Source organism: Heloderma suspectum, chromosome 6 (assembly GCF_057233095.1).
Source record: "Heloderma suspectum isolate Gila_16-S chromosome 6, 16-S_ref, whole genome shotgun sequence".
NCBI classification, from domain to species: Eukaryota; Metazoa; Chordata; class Lepidosauria; order Squamata; family Helodermatidae; genus Heloderma; species Heloderma suspectum.
Window position 1 is genome coordinate 118,347,171 of NC_139463.1, and position 13,792 is coordinate 118,360,962.

At 48.1% G+C, this 13,792-nt stretch overlaps 1 protein-coding gene across 1 annotated transcript; it reads left to right on the forward strand.

Annotated features, from left to right (window-relative positions):
- Window positions 1–44: 44 nt before the first annotated feature.
- LOC146342831 (vomeronasal type-2 receptor 26-like) lies at window positions 45–12,284 on the forward strand. Its single transcript, XM_084808019.1, has 4 exons — window positions 45–845; window positions 1,293–1,520; window positions 10,010–10,136; window positions 11,392–12,284. The coding sequence occupies exons 1-4, from the start codon at window positions 45–47 to the stop codon at window positions 12,282–12,284; spliced, it is 2,049 nt and encodes a 682-aa protein (XP_084664145.1).
- Window positions 12,285–13,792: the final 1,508 nt, after the last annotated feature.

Genomic DNA, 13,792 nt, shown 5'->3' on the forward strand with positions numbered 1-13,792 from the left:
CCCCAGTGGAGAGTGAGATGATTCAGTTCCCATCCTTGTACCACATGGTCCCAAATGAAAACCATCAATATATGGGGATTATCAGCCTGCTTAAGCACTTTGGATGGATGTGGGTTGGGCTCTTCGTGGTGAATGATGATCATGGAGAACGTTTCTTGCAGGCCCTGGAGCCATTGCTTTCCCAAAATGGAATCTGTTCAGAGTTCACTGGGCGAATCCCAAGCCAAGAACACGTTCATCCCCCAAATAAACTGTATCATTTAGCCCATAATATTAATCTACTTTTAAAGTATAGGAAATCCAGGATATTTCTCATCTATGGTGAAACTTTTACCATTTTGTGGCTCAGGTACATTATGAAACTATTAGCTCCAGGACACGACGAAAAGACATTTGTGGGAAACGTGTGGATTACAGCAGGCCAGATTGATTTTATGTTAACAAGTGTTAGACAGGATGTGGATTTGCAAGTGTACCATGGTGCAATTTCTATCACAATTCACTCAAATGAACTTCCGGGGTTCCAGACATTCCTTCAGAACCTAAAACCTGATTGGGCACAAGCAGACGACTTTCTCCAGGAATTCTGGGAGCAAGCATTTGACTGTTCAGTTCCAGATCCTGGCGTGCCATACAAGGTCTCTGGAACATGTACTGGAGAGGAGAGGCTGGAAAGTCTTCCTGGAACTCTTTTTGAAATGCACATGACCGGCCACAGCTATAGTATCTATAATGCTGTCTATGCTGTGGCTCATGCTTTTCATGCCTTGCGCTCATCTAGATCCAATCACAGAGCAATGGTGGGTAGCAAAAAAGATGCACTTCAAGATCTGCAGCCCTGGCAGGTAATATCTCTACATGGTAATGTCTGTATTTCCATGATTTGGTCAGCACAACTGTAGACAGAATCTAACTTGCTGTACTGTCTACAAACCATCCTTTCCAAAAATTTATGGGTTTGCCTTTTGCTGCCCATGAATCCCATGGAATGTGAATTAGTAGGTTCTCATCACTTTCCCACTGGAAACACATTTCTTATTCTGGAACTACATTAGATGAAACTGGATAACACAATGTGTGAGATATAGCCTTAGTTATGCTTAGAGCGGAACCAGTGAAATTAATTGGGCTTAGGTTATTCAGGTTGTATTTGTCATATTGATTTCAGAGGGTCTACTTTATCTGTGACTAAGTCTGAATCTGCATTAGGAATGAGATGTGTTTTGATTAATTTTCAGAGCAAAGCCTTCAGGATGGTTTTATTCTCTTGTTTCTTTTTTTCTTTCAACTAGCTGCACTCTTTTCTTCAAGGTATTTCATTCAACAACTCTGCTGGAGAAAAAGTGTTTTTAAATGATAACAGGGAAATGGAAGGTGGATTTAATATAATGAATCTGGTTACATTTCCAAACAAGTCCTTCCTTAAAATGAAAGTTGGATGGATAGATCCCAATGCTTTTGAAGGAAAAGCATTCGTCATCAATGAGGACAAGATTATTTGGCCTAGCAGCTATAATCAGGTGTGGATTCCAAGTCAAATTTGGGAACCAGAGGCATTGTGTTTCACATTGACTCTCATGGGAAATCTAGTAACCGATACAAAGTTCTTGTTTTCCCCATCCCCTTGGTCAGCACTGGATGATATCGACAAGTGTAGTCACCGGTTAGGCAGTCCTTATGACTGAGAAATATAATGAAGGAAAAATGAAAAAAAAAATGTTCAGAGTATTTTGTGCTATATGCCTTGACAGATTTATATAGAAAGAGAGACAGACAGAGAGATTTAAGGGAACTGCTGATAATTTCTCTATTTCTTTGCAGAATCTTATCAAAATTGCAGGTACAGTTGTCCCTTCTATGGGGATTGTACTTACAGGAGTATGTGTGTGTATGGAAGAGCTGTCTTGGCTTTTGATGGTCTTCCAAAGAGGATGAGTGTATTCCCCAGTGTTCCTTGTTGACCACTGTTCTGAAAACATCAGACTATCCAGAGATGCTCCTAATAGAGCTGTGCCAATAACTTCTTCTATATTTTTCAACCATTCTCATTCAGTTTGATAGAAAAGAAATGGCTATTGAATAGGGATGTCGCAGGAGTCCGAGAGGGCATGGAGTCAAGCAGAGTCCCCCTGCCCCAGCTCACCCTCGCAGACTCCAGTCTGGACTGCCATGCTTCCCAGACCTGGGAAGTGGCGAGTGGGGACACTGCAGTGGTCCCTGCTGGTCCTCGAGCCGCCATGTTGCATAAAGGTGGTGGCTTGTTCTTTTATGTAAAGGTCCCTTTACACAAATGGAGGCAGTATAGCAGCCATTTATGCAAAATCACAGGCTTGAGTACTGATGGAGAGGGACTCCTAGTGGATGCAATCGAATGCTGGTATATGCCTATGGTAAATATATTCAGGGGTAGTGAGGTTTGCAAAGAAAATAATCTTGCTGCCTCTATTGAATTTTCTATCTGCTGCCCAGTGGAGCTTTTCAGAGTTGTCCAGGGGCTATTACATGCCAGCCCTAAGGACACTGTAGAGCCCTCTGAGGCCTGCTGTAATGCATTTGCTAGGCATTTCAGGGATAAGACCTCTTGCATCTGCCAGGACTTAGACTCCAGTGTTACAGCATGTGAATCTGATGTGGCATCTAGAGCACAGCCTTGCCCTTTTCTCCTGGATGAGTTTCAGTTCGTACAACTCAAGGAAGTTGACAAGGTGCTTGGGTAGGTTCATGCAACGACTTCGGTACTGGACCCTTGCCCCTCTTGGCTGATAAAAACTAGGGCTGTGTAGGGACCGCCCGATCCTACTCAGAAGCCGCTTTGTGGCTTCCAGGGCAGACCCAATCATGCTCAGGAAGATTCGGGGGGGGGGCCTGTCCCGCCTCAGCCCCGAACCCAAAGCAGGTCCCCCCTCAATGTCCCCACGCAACCCCCCAGCTCCTTACCTGGGCTGCCACCTCCTCTGCTTCTGCTGCTGCCAACACCATCACGATCTCCATTGCTGCGCCACCATGTTCTCTGTTATGCCGCCGCCACCCACTGCTGCTGTCTTCGCCTTCTCCGCTGCCATCTTCTGAGGCCTGGATGTGCAGTGACTGGTCTTCTTCCAGGGAGTTGCCATTTTTTAAATGGCAGTCTCCTGGAAGTTCCAGGAAGTTGTCATTTTAAAAATGGCGACTCCCTGGAAGAAGACCAGTCATCGCACATCCAGGCCTCAGGAGATGGTGGCGGCAGGTGGCAGCGGTGGCATGGCAGCGAAGAAGGAGGCTCAGGTAAGGTCCTGAAGGGACTGGGGAGGGAAGCAGGCCGGATGTCGAAGGTCCAAAGCTCACCGAGCGCTTTGGTGAGCCCCTGACCCACTCCGGGCCACTTCATGCCCTCTCTGCTTTGCCTTGAAAGGGGCACTAAGTGGCCCGAAGCGACCCACTTTGACTCAGGGTTCAGGACTTGGACTGAAGCGGTGCACAGCCCTAATAAAAACTGGCAGGGAAGGAACAGCTGGCTGTGCCAGGGAGGTGATTAATTCCTCCTTTTGAAAGGGGGTGGTCCCAGGCCACCTCAAAGAGGCAGTAGTGAGACCACTCTTAAGAAACCCAACCTGGACCTGGAAACTCTTAGTAATTTTAGTAGGGATGTACGAAAGTCACTTACCTTTTCGAAGGGTGACATTCGTGGGGGGGGGGAGGCACTCTGTCCATCCCCCCAAAATTCTGGCCGGGGGGGAGGCACTCCCTCCCTCCCCCCCGAATCCTGGCTGGCCAGCTCTGCTCCGCAGGGATTCTGTGGAGCCGCCGGACGGCTCCGCCAGCGGCTGGACATCCGGCTGCTGGCTAGCAGGGACGCAAATGGCAGCGGCCATAGCCGCCTCCGTTTGTGTCCCTGCAGTCAGCCGTGATAGGCTACGTAAATGTTTACGTAGCCTATCACAGCTGATTTAAAAGAAAAAAAAGCAAACGCACGTACGCAAATGGCGGCGCCCATGGCCGCCGCCATTTGCGTTCCTTATTTTGGCACGTCTTAGTCTACGTAAACACTTAGGTAGACTGAGACGGCGAAAATAAGGGGAACGCAAATAGCGTAGCGTCTACGCTATTTGCGTTCCCCTTATTTTCACCGTATTAGTCTACGTAAATGTTTACATAGACTAAGACGTGCCAAAATAAGGAACGCAATTGGCGGTGCCCATGGCCGCCGCCATTTGCGTTCCTTATTTTGGCACGTCTTAGTCTACGTAAACACTTAGGTAGACTGAGACGGCGAAAATAAGGGGAACGCAAATAGCGTAGCGTCTACGCTATTTGCGTTCCCCTTATTTTCACCGTATTAGTCTACGTAAATGTTTACATAGACTAAGACGTGCCAAAATAAGGAACGCAATTGGCGGTGCCCATGGCCGCCGCCATTTGCGTACGCGCTTTTTTTTTTTTAAGTGAGCCGTGATAGGCTACGTAAACATTTACGTAGCTTATCACGGTGTTTTTTAAAAACCTAGCCGTGACAGGCTATGTAAATCTTTACGTAGCCTATCACATTTTTTTTTTTTAAACTGGAAATGGCGACGGTGGCAGCCGGTCTGAAGACCGGCCGCCGCAGCCGCTGCCACTGCTGAACCGCCGCCAAACTGCCACCAGAGCCACCGCTGGAGCCGCCGCCACCAGGAAGATCTGCCCAGGGTAAGTCTTGTCCTGGGGGGGCGGGGGGGCAGGCCTATCATGGCAGCCTGGCAGGACTCAAATGGCGGCTGCTATGGCGGCCGCCATTTGCGGCTGCAGCAGCCGGCCGAGAGACCAGCTGCCACAGCCGCCGCCACCAGAGCTGCCACTGCAGCCACCCCCACCGGAACATCTGTCCCAGGTAAGCTTCATCCTGGGGGGGATTCCGCAGGGTGGTGGGGGTTGGGAGGCCATTACACCATGGGTTTCAGGGGGCTGAATACCAGTGCATTTGGCCTCAATGAAATCTGTGGCGGAATTCCCCACAATGCCTAGTCTGATGAGGCTTTAGAAGTAGCTGAGGAAAGAATGGAAGTGAAAAGCAAGGGAGAAAGGGGAAGATATATCCAACTGAATGCAGAGTTCCAGAGAATAGCAAGGAGAGACAAGAAGGCCTTTAAATGAACAATGCAAAGAAATAGAGGAAAACAACAGAATGGGAAAGGCTAGAGATCTTTTCAAGAAAATAGGAGATCTCAAGGGAGCGTTTTGCGCAAAGACGGGCATGATAAAGGTAGGGATGTACGAAAGTTGATTCGAGGTGGGGGGGAGGCGCCCCGTCCCTCCCCTTGAAATTCTGGGGAGGGGGGGAGGTGCCCCGTCCCTCCACCCTGAAATTCTGGCCGGGGGGGAGGCGCCCCATCCCTTCCGCCGCAAATCCTGGCCGGCCGGGTATGCAAATGGCGGCGGCCGTAGCTGCTGCCATTTGTGTCCCTGCAGTCAGCCGTGATAGGCTACGTAAACAGTTACGTAGCCTATCACTTTTTTCCTTTTTTTTAACTGGAAATGGCGTGGGGCGGGGGGGCAGACCGTTTCGCCACCAATTTTGGGTAGTGATGTACGAAAGTCACTTACCTGGTCCCGCAGCATGCTTCGCGGTGGGGGGGAGGCGCTTTGGTTCTCCTCCCGAAGTTCAGGCCGGGTGGGGAGGTGCTCCGCCTCGCCCGGCAGAAATTCAGTCTGGGAGGGGGAGGCGCCCCGCTTAACCCAGCAGAAATTCAGGCCGAGGAGAAGCACCCCATCTCCCGGGCTGCGAAATACAAAAGTGAATTAAGAAAAAACACACACACCCCCGTGATAGGCTACGTAACGATTAACGTAGCCTATCACGGCTGACTTTGGAAATCTAGCCATGATAGGCTACGTTAATCGTGACGTAGCCTATCACGGGTGGGTTTTTTTTTTTTTCATTCACCTTGTAATGGTGGTGGCGGCAGCCGGTCGGAAGACCAGCCGCCGCCCCCGCCCCCACCGAAACACCGCCGAAACGCCACTGGGACCCGCCGCCGAGAAGGACATTCGAGGGAGGTAAGTCCCATCCCAGGGGGGGGGGCGGGGGGTGGAAAATTTCACCAACAATTTCAGGGGGCCGATTGCATTGGCATTCGGCCTCCCCGAGATTCGTGGAGAAATTCTCTGACATCCCTAGATAAAGGGCAAAGAAGGCAGGGACCTAACAGAAGCAGATGAGATTAAGAAGAGGTGGAAAGAAGACACAGAAGAACTATACAGGAAAGATCTTAATGTCCCTGATAGCCATGATAGTGCGGTCACGGAACTTGAGCCGGACATCCTAGAGAGTGAAGTCAAGTGGATCATAGGAAGAATTGCTAAAAACAAAGCTAGGGGAGATGACAGTATTCCAGCTGAGCTATTTAAAATCCTAAAAGAGGATGCTGTTGAAGTGCTGCACTCAATTTGCCAACAAATTTGGAACACTCAACAGTGGCCACAAGACTGGAAAAGTTTACATTCCAATTCCAAAGAAGGGCAATGCCAAAGAGTGTTCAAACTACCATACAATTGCACTCATTTCACATGACAGCAAGGTGATGCTCAAAATCCTACAAGCTAGGCTTCAGCAGTATGGAAACCGAGTACTACCAGAAGTACAAGCTGGGTTTCGAAGAAGCAGAGGAACTAGAGATCAAATCGCCAACATTCGCTGGATCATGGAGAAAGCAAGAGAATTCCACAAAAATGTCTATTTCTGCTTCATTGACTATGTTAAAGCCTTTGATTGTGTGGATCACAACAAACTGTGGCAAATTTTTCTCCTGTCTCCTGAGAAACTTGTACGATGGTCAAGAAGCAACAGTAAGAACCAGACATGGAACAACCGATTGGTTCCAAATTGGGAAAGGATTATGACAAGGCTGTATATTGTCGCCCTGCTTATTTAACTTATATGCAGAGTACAGATACTGAAGCTGAAGCTCAAATATTTTGGCCACCAAACGCGAAGAGAAAACTCTCTGGAAAAGTCCCTGATGCTGGGAAAGATTGAAGGCAAAAGGAGAAGGGGACGGCAGAGTATGAGATGGCTAGATAGCATCACTGATGCACTGAATATGAACTTGAGCACACTCCGGGAGAGAGCGGAGGACAGGAAGGCCTGGCGTGCTATGGTCCATGGGGTCACGAAGAGTTGGACACGACTTAATGATTGAGCAAGAATTTGCAAGGAACATGGGCAATGATGAATGAAACAAGTCCAAGGCTTCCTTTTCAAATTTCAGAGTGCTGGCATTGGAAGTAGAGTATGCAAAAAAAGATTTGGCAGGAAACAGTCTCAGACAATGACTGAGTTAAAGCAGAAAGGAAGGGTTTATTTTGCCTCAAAGTATAAGCAAACAAAACTTCAACCCGATCCACCACACCCCACTCCACCAACTATGAAACAACCCAACCTAGTGATTCCTTTCCTTCTCCTCTACAGTATTACAACTTATTGAAGAGAAATTGGAACTGTGGTGCTGGAGAAGACTCTTACGAGTCCCCTGGACTGCAAGGAGGTCCAATCAGTCCATCCTAAAGGAAATCAACCCTGAGTGCTCATTGGAAGGACAGATAATGAAGCTGAAGCTCCAATATTTTGGCCACCTAATGCGAAGAGAAAACTCCCTGGAAAAGACCCTGATGCTGGGAAAGACTGAAGGCAAAAGGAGAAGGGGACGGCAGAGGATGAGATGGCTAGATAGCATCACGGATGCAATGAATATGAACTTGAGCACACTCCGGGAGAGAGCGCAGGACAGGAAGGCCTGGCGTGCTATGGTCCATGGGGTCACAAAGAGTCGGACACGACTGAACGACTGAACAACAAAGAATTTTGATTAAAATCTCAGTTGAACTCAATCCCTCACAGAAGGCACAGCCATTGGAGCCACTGATAAAGCAGACCATAGCATTAGGAGGTGGACCTGCCAAGTAGGGATAGGCAGATTCCCTACCTGTCATTCCCATCAGGAATCTGCCCTTGAGGGGAGGAGATCCATCCCTCCCCCCTGGAATCCTAGCCAGCTGGCTCCGCTCTGCTGTGATTCCATGGAGATGCCAGCTGGCTCTTGGGTGCCAGCGATATGTAGTGATGTACGAAAGTCACGTACCTTGTCCCGCAGGTTGCTTCGCGGTGGGGGGGAGGCGCTTCAGTTCTCCCCCCGAAGTTCAGGCCGGGGGGGGAGGCGCCCCACCTCGCCCGGCCGAAATTCAGGCCAGGGGGGGAGGTGCCCCGCCTTGCCCGGCCAAAATTCAGGCCGGGGAGAAGCGCCCCGTCTCCCCGGCTGTGAAATAAAAAACTGAATGTAAAAGAAACAACAACACACACCCGTGATAGGCTACATAACGATTAGCGTAGCCTATCACGGCTAGATTTCTAAAGTCAGCCATGATAGGCTACGTAAATCGTTACGTAGCCTATCACGGGTGACATTGAAAAAAAAAAAATGCATGTACACAAATGGCGGTGCCAATGGGCACCGCCATTTGTGTTCCTTATTTGGGCCCGGGTAGTCTACATAAATATCTACGTAGACTACAGCGAAAATAAGGGCAACACAATAGCGTTAATTAAGTCACATTGTCATGGAGGATCTTGTTAAAATAGCAATGTCCAAAATTAAGTCACAGTGCCATTGAGGATCTTGTTAAAATAGCAATGTCCAAAATTAAGTCACAGTGCTATGGTAGGGATGTACGAAAGTCACTTACCTTTTCGTGGATTAAATTGATGGTGGGGGGGAGATGTTCCGTTCCTCCCCCCCCGGAATCCTCCGCGGCTGGCTGTGCCCCGCAGCAGCTTTGCGGAGCAGCCGGCCAGGCCCGGCCAGGCCAGAGCCATCTGCAGTCAAATTTCCGGCCGCGGAGGGCTCTGGGTAAAAAAAAAAAAACAAACCGCGTACGCAAATTGTGGCGGCTACGGCCGCCACCATTTGCGTTCCTTATTTTTGGCCCTTTTAATCTACGTAAATATTTACGTAGACTATGACGGTGAAAATCAAGGGGAACGCAAATAGCGTAGCAGGCATAAATATTTACGTAGGCTAAAACGGGGAATCAAAAAGGGACGCAAATAGCGCCCGCTACGCTATTTGCGTTCCCCTTGATTTTCGCCGTCATAGTCTATGTAAATATTTACGTAGATTAAGAGGGCAAAAATAAGGAACACAAATGGCGGAGGCCATAGCTGCCGCCATTTGCATACGCGTTTGTTTGTTCGTTTTAACCCACCCAGCCATGATAGGCTACATAAAGATTTACGTAGCCTATCACGTCGTGGTTTTTTTTTTAAACCTAGTCATGATAGGCTACGTAAATCTTTACATAGCCTATCACATCTTTCTTTTTCTTTCTTTCTTTTTTTTACCAGAGTGGAAATGGCGGCAGTGGCAGCTGGTCGGAAGACCGGACACCGCCGGAGCTGCCACCGCCCAGAAGATCCGCCCCAGGTGAGTCTCATCCCGGGGGGGATCCACGGGGGGGGCGGAGGGCAGGCTGTTCCGCCACGGAGTTCGGGGGGCCAAATGCACTGGCATTCGGCCTCACCGTGATCCATGGTGGAATTCTCTGCCATCCCTATGCTATGGAGGATCTAGTTAAAATAGCAATGTCCAAAAATTTAGCAACTTGCTCGGTGATTAATCTGCTAGATCCTTCGAGTAAGATACACATGAGTGATTCTAAAGACCAACCTGGAAAATATTAAGTAATTGGAAGTATCAGGGCATCTCTGAACCGCTGGTAGAAAGTCCTGAATATATGAATGGGCCACAACAGGACTGCATTTCCTGAGGGAGGAATCCAGTTGAGCAGAACATTTCTTTTCTGTATGTCCCAAATATGTATTAGTCAACCAACAGAATTCAAGCATAATATCTGCTCTGTTCATAAATGTTCTGGTGCATTATTTTGTGCAGCATGTTCCTCATACTCCCATGGCAAGTGATCACTTTTTTTTTTATTTGTATATCAGCTGAAGATCAATACAGGTTCCTCATTTCTAAACATTCTTCTCCTTAATGAATAGGTCCTGCCCATTTCTGTCTGTAGTGACTCCTGCCACCCTGGTTCTCAGAAGAAAAAGAAGGAAGGAGAGAAATTTTGCTGCTATGATTGTGATCCATGTTCAGAGGGGAAGATTTCAAACCAAACCGGTAGGTAATGTGGTGTACCAGCAAACAGGATTAGGGGTGTACGAAACCCCACTTACCTGACTCTGCCGGCCTCCGCAGGTGGGGGGAGATGCTCTGTCCCTCCCCCTGGAATCCTCATTGGGGGGGAGATGCTCCGTGCCTCCCCCCGGAATCCTGGCCGGCCGCAGCTGGACATCTGGCCACTGGGCAGCCCTGCATGGACGCAAATGGCAGCTGTCATAGCTGCCATCATTTGTGTCCCTTTCTTTCGCCGTGATAGGCTATGTAAATATTTACATAGCCTATCATGGCAGGGGGAAAAAAACCCAGCGTACGCAAATGTCGGTAGCCGCCACCATTTGCGTACGCTGGGTTTTTTTTCCCCCTGCCATGATAGGCTATGTAAATATTTACGTAGCCTATCACAGCAGGGGGGGGGGACCCAGCGCACGCAAATGGCGGTAGCTGCCGCCATTTACGTAGGCTGGGTTTCCTCCCCCCCAATGTGATAGGCTACATAAATACTTACGTAACCTATCACGGCCTCCACAGGGATGCAAATGGCATCCCTGCATTAGCCGTGATAGGCTACGTAAGTATTTACATAGCCTATCATGGCTGAAGAAGGAGGAAGCAAATGGCGGCTTCAGGACGGCCACCATTTGCACAGCAGTGCGGACGGGAGCAGGTAAGTGCTCCATTTCGTGCACCTTTTTTGGGGTGGGGGCAGTGGGCACTTCATCCTGTGCGCCTTTTGTGGGTTGGGGGGGGTGGAGGCTTCGTTCCACGACTGTTTTCAGGGGGCCGAATGCACTGGCATTCGGCCTCACCGAGATCCATCACGGAATTCTCTGACATCCCTAAACAGGATTAATACCATATTACTATTTTTGAAGAGTGAGTTGCCACAGTGTGCATATACCCACTTGGTGAGAGTCAGATGTTGAGTTGTATCACCTTGACACTTTTACAGCATTTCGAAAGTTGGTGGGAAATCATACCTAATTTACCATAATTATTCAGTCCCTATATCCCGATGGAAAATGTGGGGGGAAAGTTAATTTCAAATACAATATTTGCAACTGTGTTCCACTTAAATATTCATCATCTGTAATTCAAATCTGTCAAGAACTCAAGTGATGTACAAATAAGGCTGGGCGAACTCACCATAGCTCACCCTGTGCTCCGCTCACCTGACAACCACTCAACCCTGCTGGCCGCATGCATATGACACAGGATTGTGATGCTCCCTCTTTTTTATCTTTCTTTTTTTCAGACATGGATGACTGTTTCAAATGCCCAGAAGACCAGTATCCCAGCAAGGACCGAGATCGATGCATCCCTAAATTTATAAGCTTTATGTCCTATGAAGAACCCCTGGGGAAAGGTTTAGCTTCAGTTGCTCTTTCTTTTTCCATAATCACAGCCTTGGTGCTACAAACCTTTATTAAGCACAGAGATACCCCCATTGTTAAAGCTAACAACCAGGCCCTCACCTACACTCTCCTTGTCTCCCTCCTGCTCTGCTTCCTCTCTACTTTCCTGTTTCTTGGCCAGCCTGGGAAGCTGAAGTGCCTTTTTCAACAACCAATGTTTGGTTTGATCTTCTCACTCTCTGTTTCTTGTGTGTTAGCTAAAACCATGACTGTGGTTGTAGCTTTCATGGCCACCAAGCCAGGGTCCCTCCTGAGGAAGTGGGTGGGGAAAAGACTGAGCATCTTCATTGTCCTTTCTTGCTCCTTCTTTCAAGTTGGTATTTGTGCCATGTGGCTGACCACCTCTTCCCCATTCCCTGATACAGATATGCACTCAGTGATGGAAGAAATCATTGTGCAATGTAATGCAGGTTCGGTCTTCATGTTTTATCTTGTCCTGGGCTACATGGGCTTCCTGGCTATAATTAGTTTCACTGTGGCTTTCGTAGCCAGGAATTTGCCAGATATGTTTAATGAAGCCAAACTGATCACCTTCAGCATGGTGATGTTTTGCAGTGTTTGGTTGTCTTTTGTTCCAACCTATGTGAGCATGAAGGGAAAATACATGGTTGCTGTGGAGATCTTCTCTATCTTAGCCTCCAGTGCTGGGTTACTGTGTTGCATATTTTTTCCCAAATGCTACATTATTGTGCTAAGGCCTGAGCTGAACCAGAGAGAGCAGTTAATTAAGTGAAACTTTTAAAGGAGGCATTGGTATGACATGGCCCTTGGACAACATGTGGTCTCCCAATCATTTTTTCCCCCCTGACAGAAGCCATTCTGAAATGGTTTCTGAAATGCTGTTAAATTGCTGCTGGCATGGTGACAATGAAACCTAATTTTCCCTTTCAATCATGTTTCAATGAATCTACTACAGAAGATGAAGAGCATTCTCTGGCTGGGTCACAACAATTCATTATGTGTCACAATATTAACTTCTTTATGGAAAGGCTGATGTTGGTTAGGGGAGGTTTTACTAGGGATGGCTGGAATGCTTATTTGCTGTTCCAGGGGGGGTCCGCAGGGGGGGAGGTGATCCATTCCTCCCCCCCCGGAATCCTCTTTGGCTGGCTCTGCGGTGATTCTGTGGAGCCACTGGCTGGCTCCGAAGCTCCAGTGATATGGCCACCATGGCTGGGGTAGGTAAGGTGAGTCTCCGGATGCAAATGGCATTCGGGATGCCATTTGAAGCTGTAAAGGCCTTAGTTTAAGGTAAATGCAACCATAAAAAAGACGTCCCTGCTTTTACGTGTTAGTATTTGCGTAGCCTATCACGTTAATGAAAACCACGGATGCAAATGGCATCCAGGGCGCTATTTGTGTAGAGATGTACAAAATCCCTACCTGGGTCCATCCACAGTGGGGGGGAGGCATTCCATCCCTCCCCCCGGAATCCTCCCTGTCATAGTGGCTGCCATTTGCATCCTTGCAGTAAGCCGTGAAAGGCTACATAAGTATTTACATACCCTATCATGGCAAAAGTAAGAAATGCAAATGGCGGCCCCTAAGCCATTTGTGTGGCTGCTTTTTGCCGTGATAGGCTACATAAATACTTATGTAGCCTATCACGGCTTACTGCAAGGATGCAAATGGCGTAGGGATGTCAGATAATTCCGCCACAGATCTTGGTGAGGCCGAATGCCAGTGCATTCAGCTCCCCGAAATCCATGGCGGAATGAAGCCCCCCCACCCCGCGAAAGGCACGCAAAATGGGACACCTATCTGCTGCCGTTCGCACTGCATTGCGAATGGTGGCCCCATCCGCGGCCGCCACTTGCTTCTTCACTATAGCCGTGATAGGCTACGTAAATACTTTTTACATATTCCTTCCTGCAGAAGCCGTGTAAATAATATGTAAATACTTATGCAGCCTATCACAGAAAAAAAAAAGGGAACACAAATGGTAGCAGCTACAGTGGCCGCCATTTGCATTCCTTTTTTTTTTTAGCCATAAATATTTTGGTACATAAATATTTACATAGGCTATTACGGATAAAGAGAGGTGCGCAAATGGTGCAGTGGCCGCCATTTGCGCCCATCACTTTTGCTGTAATAGGCTACGTAAATATTTACGTAGCCTATCACGGCTCAAAAAAAAAGGGAACACAAATGGCGACCGCCATAGCCACCGCCATTTGCATTCGCTGTTTTGTTTTGGGTTTTTTTTGCCATAATAGGCTACGTAAATATTTACGTAGCCTA

Bases quoted from the DNA above. Each gene is read 5' to 3' on its own strand.
- LOC146342831 (XM_084808019.1), top strand. From the start codon at position 45: ATGGTCCCAAATGAAAACCATCAATATATGGGGATTATCAGCCTGCTT. The intron at 846-1,292 runs GTAATATCTCTA...TCTTTCAACTAG, and splicing joins AAGATCTGCAGCCCTGGCAG to CTGCACTCTTTTCTTCAAGG. The intron at 1,521-10,009 runs GTGTGGATTCCA...CTTAATGAATAG, and splicing joins GGCCTAGCAGCTATAATCAG to GTCCTGCCCATTTCTGTCTG.